Source organism: Saccopteryx leptura, chromosome 2, assembly GCF_036850995.1.
Source record: "Saccopteryx leptura isolate mSacLep1 chromosome 2, mSacLep1_pri_phased_curated, whole genome shotgun sequence".
Lineage (NCBI taxonomy): Eukaryota > Metazoa > Chordata > Mammalia > Chiroptera > Emballonuridae > Saccopteryx > Saccopteryx leptura.
Window position 1 is genome coordinate 288,578,388 of NC_089504.1, and position 15,100 is coordinate 288,593,487.

Genomic DNA, 15,100 nt, shown 5'->3' on the forward strand with positions numbered 1-15,100 from the left:
AACATTACCTAGTCTAACTTCTATATAAGGGGAGGGAAGGAAAACTTCAGGTTAAGTTTTCTCTTCTTAAATCTTATCCCTCTCTACCCAAGGTAGTTATCAACAACAGAGCAGCATACGTGCCTCCAGTGGCTAGGGCCACACTATTTTTGCTGGCAGCTCTGGGGGGACCTGCTTATGCAGCCTCGTTAACAAGCACCATCAGAATGGAGGGAGACCGGGAACAAGCAGCAGCACAACATCCTAGAATTTAAGATAGTGCTTCCTCCTCAAAGGAAGAACTCTGCTGAAGCAAGAGAGATGCGAATCAAACAGCAGCAAGCTATTCGAGCAAACTGACAAGCGAAACCCTACACGACTTACTAGCCTTGGGCTAATTTGGGGTGAATTACTTAGCTTCTCTAAACTCTAGTTTTTCTCTATATCATGAGGCTTCTCTAAAGATTAAACGAGATAACGTAATGTGAGAGCATCTAGCCTCAGCTGAAGTAGAATCTATTCCCTTTGTGAAGAAGCTCAGCAACTGGACAACCAAATCTATGAGGACCAGAACGAGCCTTTTACTCCCTGCCACCACGGCTAATGGCTTATCTTTCAAGAAGCCTGACAACTGAACCCTGCTGCTACAGGACATGGGTTAAGTCCCTGGCCAGGCTGAAAAGCTTCCTCTCTTAGTTACCTCTGTAAACTTTTGCCTTCTAGGAGAGAAAAGGGTAGGGGAAAGGGGAAGAAGTCTGACTGGACCTTTCCTAATACAAAGCCAGAAAACACAGCCCTATGGGCTGGCTGAGTCTTGGCTGTGATATAACAGAGATCTTGGACTGAATCAGGTTTTTCTAGGCTCAATATTCTAAACTCCACTCAGAGGCCTGAGGCAATTATATGGGTCACTGCTCAGTTAAGAAGAAAAGGTGCCTCTTGGAACAGGGACGTCCAACTAGGATGTACGAAGTGGGGCAGTACAGAATTTGGATGTGTGGATAACAGCAATGAGGAAAGAAATGTGAGGGCAAATCCTTCCAGGCAACAGAAGTATAAAAAAATGCTCCTTTCCAAACTACACAAGTTACCTTTCCCAACAGGGATGAGAGAACTAATTAACAAGTCACTCAGGGTGACAGAAGGACCACACTGCCTCAAAGAAGGCTACCACAGGCCAAATCTCTATAACCAAGTAGCAGTGCCCCTTGTACCCTCAGTCTCCAGAGGCCCTTAGTGAAGATGGAATCATACATGCAGTTGCCAACAACTGCTGGCAGAACAGCTCTGTTCAGAGCAAGCCCTCCACAACAGCACCCTGGAGAGCTGAGTAAATATTTACCATCTCTAAGAGCTTCTGAATTAATTTTTCTAGTACTAAAAGTATCTGAACTTGGTTTCCATGACAGCAGCAGTAGGTGTAGTAGGGGCAGAGGGTACAGAAGAAGGTGGCCTTCCAGTTTGCTAGTACATATATACCTGAAGCTGGAGACTGCAGTCAGAGTGATTCCCCTAACCTCTTTGTTTCCCCTCCCTCAGCCAGGTGAATATACAGTCTGGTAAAAAGAGTGTATTAAATACTACCCCTTTGTGGAAGTCAGTGAGCGGCCTTGAAGGACTAAATTCCTTCAAGGACAAATTCCACTGTCTTAAAAAAATAAAATAAATAAAGTTATCATCCAACCTGTAAAATCCCAAGGACCCACATTAATAGTTATTGAACAAGCATTTCACAACCAAGAATCAATTGTATGTAAAATGAGGATTCAGGGGAAAAAATTAGAAATGACTCAAAACCCATTCCCTAGATTTCTTACAGTCAAGACATGAATTATTCCTTAGAGAAAACCTGGAAGGGACATACCTCTAACCAAAGGCAATCCTGAGATCTGTCCATAGTTTAAGATTGAGATTGTGTGTGTGTGTATGAGAAAGACAGAGAGACAGAGAGACAGACATATAGGGAGAGACAGACAGCAAGGGAGAGAGATGAGAAGCATCAATTCTTCATTAAGGCTCCTTAGTTGTTCTTATGTGCCTTGACCGAGGCAGGGGGGTGGGCTACAGCAGAGCAAGTGACCCCTTGCTCAAGCCAGTGACCTTGGGCTTAAAGCCAGTGACCTTTGGGTTCAAGGCAGCGACCATGGGGTCATGTCTATGATCCCACGCTCAAGCTGGTAAGCCCGCACTGAAGCCCGATGAGCCCACGTGCAAGCTGGCGATCTCAGGGTTTCAAACCTGAGTCCTCTGCGTCCCAGTCCAACGCTCTATCCACTGCGCCACCACCTGATCAGGCAAGAGGAAGTTGACTTGTTTGGGCCACAGCTCCTGCTTTCAGCCTAACTTCCAAGTGTATAAGGTCCTTCTCAGCAGAGGAAAGACCAGGAGCTACATGTTCTAAATGCCTCCAATCTCTGGCACTATTTTTATCTTAGTCCCCAAATAGGAATGGGGATGGATGGGCAAGAATTCCCTCTTCAAAGAGAGGAAAAGAGCCAAGGAGAAGAAAGGATACAACAAATGATCCCTTGAGTAGAAGTCACAGTCCCTGCCTGGGATGCCCTCACCAGTGCTTCCTACTTCAGGCCCCCTGAAGGGTCTTTTCTCATCATGCCAGCTATAATGACCTGTCTTTTCACTACCTAACCATTTTGTTAACCTTCATATGGGTGTGTTCACATGGTCTTTAAATGATAAGCTCTAGAAAGCAGACCTTGGATCTCCCTCATCCTACTTTCCTATAAGACTCAGCACACAGTAAACATATACAGTCAGGAAGCTAACTCTGTGTTAGAGGTAGGCCTGTATTAGAAAATAACCAAACCAGAACAAGCAGAGATCAGTCAGTCAACATCAGGTTTAGAGAACTTCTGTGTGCACAGGTCTGTGGGGAGACCCAGAGGAAGAAGCCAGTAAGTCTTACCCTTAGAGATACTCTGATCTAATGGGAACCACACAAATGGGATTAAAAACAGAGTGGCAAGGCTTGCTGAAAAATTCAAATGCAAAGGACAAAGGACAAAGAGTAAAAAAACAAAAGGGGGGAGCCCAAGACATGCTGGGAAACAGCCACATCATGAAGGACTTCAGAAAAGAAACTCTCCCTTCCCCTTCTCCTTGGAAACAGTTGAAAGTTCATTCTCAAACATTCTGAAAAAGCAAGAAAATAAATGCTTCCTCTCTTTTATAGTCCCCTCCTGTCATACCACTTTGTTTACTAGCAAACACATCACTGCTCAGAACAGGATGCTGTACTGCTCTGTGGCACAAATTAGAGCAAGATTAGGCAGGATGACCACTATAGGATCAGGGTAGGAAATAGATTTTCATCAAACCTTTGGGGTCTTTTCCCCTCCACTCAAACTGGTGAAGGGTTCAAAGACAGTCAACTATTTTCCTTCTATAATTCTAGAGTTCCAGTACTAGAAAAAAGGGCTCAATAAATACTTTGACAATGACAGTGGCCATTTTTTAAAAAGTGGGTAATTCAAACTGCCAGGCATCCCTAAAGTTATCGTTTGTTTGGGAACACATTATTATCAGAGCATTGCTTATGTTCCTAATGGTATCTACCTTAGCTGATAAAAACAACAGAAAACAAACTGATTTATCTAAAAGCGCAAAGAATTATGGGGGAGAAACATGACAGAAAGACAGACTGTGAGTGGACATTTGCTGAGGGAAAATCCACAAAGTTGTTATCCATCTCTTGATTCATAAAGTCCATTTTTGCATATATGTTCCACCATCTGTATCTGAACATTTTTCAAGTTTAAATTATGAATTCCACATGTCTGCCTGCCTTCCCTCTAATCTCTGATAAAGGTCAGTGACAGCAGGGAAATGACCAGTGAAAAGCCCAAGTCTAAGTTACTCATCCTGTCCCTGAATAACCAACCACCAAGTTGAATGTATCAAGTCTTACACAGTTCAATCAACAATTGTGTCCCAGTTCTGGGTCTCACATTCCTAAGTATGTCTCCTGGTGTATGGCAGTGGAAAGAGATACATGATCAACTCTGGGTTGTCAGGGACAGGGAAAGAGGAACAAATGGGGGAAGGTAGAGGAGGGTCAACTATCCCTAGTCTAAAATACTCAAGCCCACTGCACTGTCTCACTTCACCCTCTTTCTCAGCATCCATGTGTTCTCTCCTTCGGGTGTGCCATCTGATTCAGAAGGAGTCCCCTAAGTTCCATTCACCCCCTCACCCCACTGTTGTAGTTGAGGCAAACTAAACACTACTCACTTTTCTTTAAGTTTCACTCATTCTAAATGCCCAGTTAAAGGAACACTTGAGAACTTGTGCCCTGGCAATTGGCTTAAATAAATTATAGAATTCATAAATAAAACACCTACATACACAAACATGTTTCGACTCAATATATGACCAAAGTCTTTAACGGTAAATATTAAGACTAGCTGTGGCCAGTATGTGGAAAGAAATGTCAAAAACGAATTCAGTAGATCTGGATGCTGCATCTCTTCTTCATCAATAACCTCCCCCCCCCCCCATTTTCATACTCGTGGCTTCTGTTGCTATGACAACCTGTTCCGGAAGTTGGCCCACACTTCCTCCTTCGGGAGCAGGAAGTCTGGAACACGGTTTGTGTTGCCTTAGAAAAAACCTGAAGGCCTCTTCCCCCACCCCCACCCAGTATCCACTACTGTATCCCTCCTCAACCCAATTTCTTAACTCCCTTCCCAACCCCCCACACCTACCTCCTCTAACTCATCCTTGGCATCCAAACTGGTTGAGAGTAGCAGCCTCCCCCCTCCTGGGGCTCCTGCTCCTGCTCCCGCTCCTCCTCCACCTCCCGCTGCTCCCGAAGCTGCAGCTGCTGCCGCCCCCTTTCCCTTCTGTAACTCCATGGCTGCAGCCAGGAGACGGGAAAGGGCCAGGGAGTGGATGGGTGGGAAATCCTAGAAATGAGGAACTCGGGATTGCCAGGGACTAGTGGGGCTGGGGAGGTAAAGGGTCCTTGTCCTCCCACGCCTCCTTTCTCTCCGAAAGGCCGCGAAGGCCGACCGCGCTCTAGGTCCTGCCTCGAGTGGTAGTGCTGAGGAATAGCTCCTAAGTATGCTGAGATAAGGATCTGCGTCCCTATGGGTAGGGGGGTAGAGGCCTCCGGCCCTGAAGAAGTGGAAGGTGAGCCCCTTCTGGCTTCTGACCCTAAGAGAAATAGGGGAAACCCTAAGTTTCTGCCTCAGGAGGTGGGCGGAAGAGGAGTCCTGCCCCGAAGTAGGGGGTCGGAAACCTTCCTGGCTGGTGCCCCAAGGGTTGGAGAGCGAGGTTCCTTTGGGTCCGGCCCCCGGGGATGAGGGTGAGGCAATAAGCGCTACAGGAAGGCACCGAGGGCCAGCTTCTCCCTTCACCACACAGAGTCCGCCATGGTGGAAGGCGGGGGCTGGAAGGCTGAGAGCCTGGGAGGGAAAGGGGGGAGGAATCGTGGAGGTCCCCGCCGGAAGTGTGCCGACGGCCTCCGCCAATAGCGGCTTCCGTGGTGGCGCCGTGTGAGTCTCGAAGGAGTGGGCTGACGACAGCCGGCGGGCCTTTCTCCCGGCTGCCAATGGTGTTGAGAAGAGTTACCGGTCTGATGGACAATAAAATACCCAATCGCATCCCTTCTTTGCTCTTGGAGGGCGGGTCGGGACGACTTCCGGAAGTGGGGTAGGAGTCAAGGTGGTCCCGAGTGAGGCTGCGCTGGCGCGCATGCGCGGCGCCGGTCTCCGCCTTCTTTCTCAGTCTGCAGTTTGGAGGCTACAAGAACTAAAAACAACATAGTTGTCTTTGAGAATCCCCAGGCTTAGCTGCGAATTGGCAGTATAGGGCGAGGGAGCGTGGCTTTAACTCTAAACAGTCCCGGAGTAAATGCTGTCAGATCGTATGGAGCCAGCTCCCCTAGCTGAGAGTGCATCACACAAGCAAAGGCGCGCGCTGTCTCTCCCTTCGTTTCTCTCTAAAATCAATAAAAATTAAAATTAAAAAAAGTTATTGGTTGACGGGTAGGGAGTAGGGTGAGGGGATGACTATATGGAGCACAGGATTTTTAAGGCAGTGAAAATATATGGTTTTATAATGATGACTATATGTCACTATACGTTATATAAACCCATAGAATGTACACCACCAAGAATGAACCGTGATGCGAAGTTTAGGAGATTATGTGTCAATGTAGGTTCATCAATTGTAACAAATGTGAGAGATATTGTCCTGACCAGTGGTGGCACAGTGGATAGGGTGTTGACCTGGAATGCTGAGGTCGCTGGTTGGAAACACAGAGGTCACCAGCTTGAGCGCCAAATCACTGGCTTGAATGAGAGATCAACAGGATCCCAAAGGTTGCTGGGTTGAAAAGCCCAAGGTGGCTGGCTTGTACAAGGAGTCACTGGCTCTACTTGAGTCCTATGTCTGATTTCTGGTCAACAAAAAGCATTCAGTGCACAACTAAAGTGAAAGGAACTATGCTTTGATGCTTCTCCCTCTTAAAATATGAGGGATATTGATAATGAGGGAGGCTATGCATATATCAAGGAAGCTTTCACTCAATTTTGCTGGGAGCTTTAAGATGATCTTTAAAAAAAATAGTCTTAAAGCCTGACCTGTGGTGGCGCAGTATATAAAGCTTCAACCTGGAATGCTGAGGTCCCTGGCTTGAAATCCTGGGCTTGCCCAATCAAGGCATATCGAAAACGCAAATACTATGAGTTGATGCTTTCTGCTCCTCCCCCTCTTTCTTCTTCTCTCTTCTTTTTAAAATCAATAAAGTCTTTTTAAAAAATAGTCTTAAAAGCAAACAAATAAAGAAACCAGACACACTAAATTTATTGTGTTGTTTCATGTATATGAAGTTCAAGAACACTAAAAGTTATCTATTCAATAGAAGTAAGAATAATGGTTAGCTGTTAAGGGTGAGGGTTGGTATTGATTGAGAAGAGACATGATTAAAGAGACTTGTGAGATTCTGGAAACAATCACATCTTTATTTGGGTGACGGTTGTATGATTTATTTGGCTGACTGCATACATGTGTTAAAATTTGTTGAGCTGTTCATTTTACTGTATGTATGTTTTACCTCAGCTTTTTTAAAGATTTATTTATTTATTCATTTTTATAGAGAGAGGAGTGAGAGAGAGAAAGAAAGAGAAAGAGTGGAGGAGTAGGAGCAGAAAGCATCAACTCCCATATGTGCCTTGACCAGGCAAGCCCAGGTTTCAAACCGGCAACCTCAGTATTCCAGGTCGATGCTTCATCCACTACACCAGGCATGGCCAATATTACGGCCCGTGGGCCAGATCCGGCCTGCGTAATGAGTTTATGCGGCCCGCGATTAAATTTTTAATATTCTCCACTACTTTAAAATCTTAGCTACTCAGAAGAGGAAGCATCTTTGATTATTGGAAATCAAGATATTTAAGAAGATAGTGATATGCAGAAAAGAATTCTGCATGTGACTAAATCTAGGGTTAACTTCCAATAATTGGTCAAATGGATTTGCGATACTTCTTTATTTTTTAAAAATATTCCATTATAAAGATTTACAACTTTTGTACTTGTCTCTGCTCGATATGAACTGTTTGATGTTTAGCGGCGATGTGAAATCCATATTCTTTTAGGCAGAGTTTGCCAGTGTGCACCCAAGGTCAAACAATTAATTATTTTTGTGGTCAAGTGTGCTGAATCAAGTAGCATTGTAGCATAGACCAGTGTTTTTCAACCAGTGTGCTGCTAGTGTGCCGTGAGACATGGTCAGGTATGCCATGGGGAAATTAAACATGGGTCCCCAAACTATGGCCCGCTAGCCGAATACGGCCGCGGAGGCTATTTATCCAGCCTGCCGCCAGCCGCCTCCATCCGAACATAAACATTCCCCTCACAATCCCTCCAGCTATCAGCGACAGGAAGAGTGGAGGCACAGGAATGCTCACTGACCAATCACCTTCTAGGATTCATCCCGACCACTAGCGATGAACCAATAGTAGGCCACCTCTCATTCACACCCAGCTCGGGCTGCCACACACTTGTCATTGTGTGGCTGTGGCGAGTAGTTAAAGCTGCTACTCCTTCCCATGGTCCCGATTTCTAATCCTGGTCAGGACCGGAGGTAAATGTTGCCACCACTAGATGAAGCCTCAGCCTCAGCTGGTTATGTCTATCCTAATGGTGTATATAGATATTTGACCTTTTTCTTTTTAAAAGAGGCCCCTGCAGAGGGTGATATACAATGCATCACAATGTTATCTAACTTTAAAGCTAAAGTTTGCTGATCTTCTTTTGGACAGTTTTTGGTTATCTGTTGCCAAGGAGTTCCCCATTCTGGCCAACAAAGCTGTTTTGACATTGCTCCCGTTTTCAACCACATATCTATGTGAGCTGAGCTTCTCAAGCTTGACTGTGATAAAAACTGAAAACAGAGAGACTGAGAACTGTTGAGGAAGAGCTTCGTGTGTGTCTTTCTACCATTCCTGCCAGGATATCCCATTTGTGTTCATAGAAACAGGCCCAGGTTTCACACTAAGTGAGTATAAATACATTTAGAAACTATATTATTAACTATATGTATAATATGCACTGTGTTAGAGTGTCATTTTGTGTCATTTTGGTAGATGGTGTGCCCCAGGATTTTGTAAATGTAAAAAATGTGCTGCGGCTCAAAAAAGGTTGAAAATCACTGGCATAGACAATAGCTGCAGTTGATAACTGAAAACGTGTCCAGGCTGTTTGTAAAACAAAATAATTGTTTTATCTGCGATATAACCCCTTCAAGCTCATTCTATTAATTAAATATTGTTTTGATTGTGATAGTTTGGATATTTATACAGTATGTAATTATATTTTTATTAAAATATATTTTTATTAAAATAATATTGTGTAGCCTGACCTGTGGTGGCGCAGTGGATAAAGCGTTGACCTGGAAATGCTGAGGTCGCCGGTTCAAAACCCTGGGCTTGCCTGGTCAAGGCACATATGGGAGTTGATGCTTCCAGCTCCTCCCCCCCTTCTCTCTCTCTGTCTCTCCCTCTCCTCTCTAAAAAAAAAAGAATAAATAAAAAAAAGAAACCCTGGGCTTGCCTGGTCAAGGCACATATGGAGTTGATGCTTCCTGTTCCTCCCCCTTCTCTCTCTCTGTCTCTCTCTCTCCTCTATCTCTCTCTCTTTCTCTCCTTTCTAAAATTAATAAAATAAAAACAAAAATTAAAAAAAACTGAAATAATGTGTATTAAAATTTTTTCACTCACATTTATTCATAAACAAATTACATAATAAAATTTTGTTTACTTAAATGAATCATTTTTGTATTTAACATTTTTTAATTTTAATATTTTGTCTGGCCACTGAAAAAAGTATTTTTTTCTAATCTGGCCCAGGGCAAAAACTGTTGGCCATGCCTGCACTACACCACCACAGGCCAGGCAGTAAATAAAATGTTAAAAAACAAAACTGCAAATACATATACCACCCCTTGACTGGGCAATCCCACTCCTAGGAGTTTATCTTGCAGTACTCTGCATGGAACACAATAGGCATGAGATTACTCATTAGGTGTATGTAGATGTAAGATTAAACAGGACAGTGCTGTGCACAATAGCAAGATTGAAACATGTAAATGTCCACCAACTAGGTTAATAGATTATGGTTTATATACACAAAATTAATAGTATGCAGCTGCAAAAAAGAATAAGGAAGCTGCCTGATTAGGCGGTGGCACAGTAGATAGAGCGTGGGACTGGGACGTGAAGGACTCACGTTTGAAACCTGGAGGTCTCCAGCTTGAGCACAGGCTCATCTGGCTTCCGTGTGGGCTCACCAGCTTGAGCACAGGGTCCCTGGCTTGAGCATGGAATCATAGACATGACCTCATGGTCGCTGGCTTGAAGCCCAAGGTTGCTGGCTTGAGCCCAAGTTCGCTGGCTTGAGCAAGGGGTCACTTGCTCTGCTGCAGCCCCCCCCCCCAACAAGGCACATAAGAGAAAGCAGTCAATGAACAACTAAGGAGCCACAACGAAGAATTGATGCTTCTCATCTCTTTCCCTTCCTATCTGTCTGTCCCTATCTGTCCCTCTCTCTTTCTCTCTGTCTCTGTCAAAAAAGAAAAGAAAAAAAGAAGGAAAAGGAAGCTCTTTCTAAATTTATATAGAAAGTGTTCAAGATACTAAGTGAGCTAAGCAAAATCCTACCTTTTGTATAAGAAAGGGGAAAACAATATATATTTGTATGGGGTCATAGTCACACAAAGAAACCCAGGAAGAACCAAAAAGAAGATTTAAAAAGTGCTTACTTAGGCCCTGGCTGGTTGGCTCAGCGGTAGAGCGTCGGCCTGGTGTGCGGGGGACCCGGGTTCGATTCCTGGCCAGGGCACATAGGAGAAGCGCCCATTTGCTTCTCCACCCCCCCTCCTTCCTCTCTGTCTCTCTCTTCCCCTCCCACAGCCGAGGCTCCATTGGAGCAAAGATGGCCCAGGCGCTGGGGATGGCTCCTTGGCCTCTGCCCCAGGCGCTAGAGTGGCTCTGGTTGCGGCAGAGCGATGCCCCGGAGGGGCAGAGCATCGCCCCCTGGTGGGCAGAGCTTCGCCCCTGGTGGGCGTGCCGGGTGGATCCCGGTCGGGCGCATGCGGGAGTCTGCCTGACTCTCTCTCCCCGTTTCCAGCTTCAGAAAAATACAAAAAAAAAAAAAAAAAAAGTGCTTACTTATATATATGGAGCTGTAGATTATAATGGGGCAGATGCAAGAGAAACTTTTCATTGTATATCATATATATATATATATATATATATATATTTAACTGTGTAAGTGGTAATTTAAAAATTTTAAATTGAATTAGGCTCTGGCTGGTTGTCTCAGTGGTAGAGTGTCGTCCTGGCATGTGGATGTCCCGCGTTCAATTCCCAGTCAGGGCACATAGAAGTGACCATCTGCTTCTCCACCCTTCCCCTTCCTCTCTATCTCTCTCCTCTCTCTTTTTCTTCTCCTCCTGCAGCCATGGCTCGATTGGTTCGAGCACATCACATCAGCCCAGGCACTGAGGATGGCTCCTGTGGAGCCTCCACCTCAGGTACTAAAAATAACTCTTTTGCTAGCATGGCCCCAGATGGAGGTAGCGGGTGGATCCAGGTCTGGGTACATGTGGGAGTCTGTCTATCTCCCCTCCACTCACTTGGGAAAAAAAATAATTGAATTAGTTCGTTTTATTTATTTATTTATTTATTTTGGAGTGTGTGTGTGTGTGTGTGTGTGTGTGACAGAGACAGAGAGACAGACAGGAAAGGAGAGAGATGAGAAGCATCGGCACCTTAGTTGTTCATTGATTGCTTTCTCATGTGTCTTGACTGGGGAGCTATAGCAAGTCGAGTGACCCCTTGCTCAAGCCAGTGACTTTAGGCTCAAACCAGTGAGCCTTGCTCAAACCAAATGAGCCCACGATCAAGCCGATGACCCTGGGATTTTGAACCTGGGTCCTCTGGGTCCCAGTCCAACGCTCTATCCACTGCACCACAGCTTGGTCAGGTGAATTAGTTCATTTTATTTATTTATTTATTTATTTATTTATTTATTTATTTATTTATTTATTTTCTGAAGCTGGAAACGGGGAGGCAGTCAGACAGACTCCCGCATGCGCTCGACTGGGATCCACCCAGCACGCCCACCAGGGGGCGATGCTCTGCCCATCAGGAGTGTCACTCTGTTGCGACCAGAGCCACTCTAGCGCCTGGGGCAGAGGCCAAGGAGCCATCCCCAGCGCCCAGGCCATCTTTTGCTCCAATGGAGCCTCCGCTGCGGGAGGGGAAGAGAGAGACAGAGAGGAAGGAGAGGGGGAGGGGTGGAGAAGCAGATGGGCACCTCTCCTGTGTGCCCTGGCGGGGAATTGAACCCAGGACTTCCGCAGCCAGGCTGATGCTCTACCACTGAGCCAACCGGCCAGGTCCGAATTAGTTCATTTTAAAAGAGAGATAGACTACCATATGATTCATTAATTCCACTTCTGAAAACACTAACTCGAAAAGATCTGTGATGGGCACAGAATGCAATCAACAGATCAAATGTTATAGAGATGTTCACCTGAAACCTATGTACTAAAAGAAAAATATATATTTATATATATAAATTTATATTATACATATATAAATATATAATATATAAATTCATATAGTATCTCTCTCTCTCTCTATATATATATATAAAAGAAATAAAAGAAAGAGAAAAAGAAAAGATATCTGCTCTGTTTGCATGGCTCTGTCGATTAGTGTTGTCCCAATGCGCCAAGGTTGCAGGTTTGATTCTCAGTCAGGAAGGTCACATACGAGAATCAACCAATGAATGCATAAATAAGTGGAACAGCAAATCGATGTTTTTTTTTCTCTCTCTCTCTCTACCTTCCCATCTCTCTCAAATCAATAAAAAAGGAAAATCATGAAATATTAAAAAACAAAATGACTTTCCTAAAAAAAAGGTATCTGCATCCCCATACTCACTGCAGCATTAGTTACAATAGCCAGATATGCAAGCGATCTAAGTGTTCATTGGTGGTTGACTGGATCAACAAAATGTGAGAAAATATTATTTTCCTAGGTTTTAATATGTTTGGATACTTGTTAGGTTTTAAAATTTTTTTAATTTGTTGTAATTTATTTTCACATTCTAATTAAATATTTATTTTACACCCAATTTTGTATTCTTTTTCTTAAAGAAGACCCACCAAGTTGCATTAGCGTCAGGCTTCACAAAGCCTGGGTCTGCCCTGGCTGTGAGCCAGCTGGAGATGGAGACGGATTTTGAGGAGACAGTAAATGTGTCTCATGGAATTTTTAGACAGAAATGATGTGCTTTGTGTGAGATAACCTCTTCCTCATCTTCTGTATGAAATCTATAGGAAAATAGGTATTTTTTATTTTAAAATTTAACAGAGCCTGACCAGGCGGTGGTCTAGTGGATAGAGCATCGGACTGGGATGCAGAGGACCCAGGTTCAAGACTCTGAGGTCGCCAACTTGAGCGCGGGCTTATCTGGGTTGAGCAAAGCTCACAAGCTTGGAACCAAGGTCGCTGGCTCGAGCAAGGGGTTACTTGGTCTGCTGTAGCCCCACGGTCAAGGCACATATGAGAAAGCAATCAATGAACAACTGAGGTGTCTCAACGTGCAACAAAAAACTAATGATTGATGCTTCTCATCTCTCTGTTCCTGTCTGACTGTCCCTGTCTATCCCTCTCTCTGACTCTGTCTCTGTAAAAAAAAAAAAAAAAGAAAAAAGAAAAAAGAAAATTAACAGAGAACAGGGTGGAAAGACTTGAATTAACAACAGCAATGTGAGAAAAGCAGTGCGAGGGTGCAAGGGGGAGTTGTGTATGTGTGACCACGGGTTCCATCATAGCCCATTGTGTGACAGACACTGGGAGGTGACAGTAACCTTTTCTTTGCATTCATTAGACTGCATCTGGACAAATTCTGCTCCAGACAGGGAAGCAGGTGGTTGTCAAAGGGATATTGACACACTAGGGTGGACCTATAGGAGCTCATCTAGAATGAATGGTAAAGAGTTTGGAGTCAGATCTTGGAGGAATCTCTAAAGAAATTACTGATGTTATGTTAGCTGTGACTCCAATATGGGGGGTGTGAGGGGAGGCAGCAGGCACTGCTGTTGAAAGAGAGAGGAAGGGCAGTGCTAGGACCAGTGGGAGAACTGAGAAGGCAGATTGGCTTTTTTTTTTTTTTTTAATTCAGTGAGAGGAAGGGAGGCAGAGACAGACTCCCACATGCGCCCTGACCAGGATCCACCGGGCAAGTCCACTAGGGGTTGATGCTTTGCCCATCTGGGGTGCTGCTCTGTTGCTCAGCAATCAAACTCTTCTTAGCACCTGAAGCAGAGGCCATGGAGTCATCCTCAGCACCTGGGGCCAACTTGCTCCAATCAAGCTATGGCTGCAGGAGGAGGAGGAAGAAAAGGAAGAGAAGAGATAGTGAGAGAGAGAGAGAGAGAGAGAGAGAGAGAAGTGAGAGGGGGATGTGGAAAGAAGTAGATGGGTGCTTCTCCTGTGTGCCCTGACTGGGAACTGAACCTGGGATATCCACATGCCAGGCCAACACTCTACCACTGAGCCAACTGGACAGGACCCCGATTGGCTTTTCAATAAATGTAAAGGGAGTTTATATTAAATACCCAACATCAAATAATTTATAATTCACATTGGAAAGATGTTCATCCAATTTTTTTTTTTTCTGAAGTTGGAAACGGGGAGACAATTAGATTCCTGCATGCGCCCGACTGGGATCCACCTGGCATGCCCACCAGGGGGCGATGCTCTGCCTATCTGGGGCGTTGCTCTGTTGCAACCAGAGCCATTCTAGCGCCTGAGGCAGAGGCCACAGAGCCATCCCCAGTGCCCAGGCCAACTTTGCTCCAGTGGAGCCTCAGCTGCGCATATGGGTGCTTCTCCTGTGTGCCCTGGCTGGGAATCGAACCCGGGACTCCTACACGCCAGGCCGACACTCTACCACTGAGCCAACCGGCCAGGGCTGTTCATCCAATTTTAACAATAACTATTTCAGCCTGACTTGTGGTGGCGCTGTGGATAAAGTATCAACTTGAAATGCTGAGGTTGTCAGTTTGAAACTGGGCTTGCCTAGTCAAGGCACATATAGGAAGCAACTACTATGAGTTGATGCTTTCTGATTCTCCTTCCTCTTTTTTTCTTTCTCTCTCTTAAAATTAATAAATAAAAAAATTAAATAACTATTTCAGTGGTAGCATTTTAGGTGACTTTAATTTCTTCTCTGTTCTTCTATATATAAGTGTGTGTCATTTCTACAAAACAACAGTCATTTTTTCTTTTTTTTTTTGGGAGAGAGAGAAGGAGAGAGACAGATAGTTGTGGCACCTTAGTTGCTCATTGATTGCTTTCTCATATGTAACTTGACCGGGGGCTCCAGCCCAGCCTTTGACCCCTTGCTCAAACGAGCTACCTTGGAGTCAAGCCAGTGACCTAGGACTTCAAGCCAGGGACCATTGGGCTCAAGCCAGTGATCATGGGGTCATGTCTATGATCCCACACTCAAGCCAGCGACCCTGCCATCTGTGTGCTCAGACACACAGAGCCTGTGCTCAAACCAGTAACCTTGTGGTTTCGAA

General features: G+C 44.8%; 1 protein-coding gene across 1 annotated transcript in view; it reads right to left on the reverse strand.

Annotated features, from left to right (window-relative positions):
- Positions 1 to 5,424, reverse strand: part of INTS3 (integrator complex subunit 3) — a 51,576-nt gene extending 46,152 nt beyond the window's left edge. The window contains exon 1 of the mRNA XM_066362442.1: positions 4,701 to 5,424. Within this exon, the coding sequence (XP_066218539.1) occupies positions 4,701 to 4,850 (150 nt within the window). The 5' untranslated portion in view covers positions 4,851 to 5,424. The remainder of the gene's footprint in view (positions 1 to 4,700) is intronic.
- Positions 5,425 to 15,100: the final 9,676 nt, after the last annotated feature.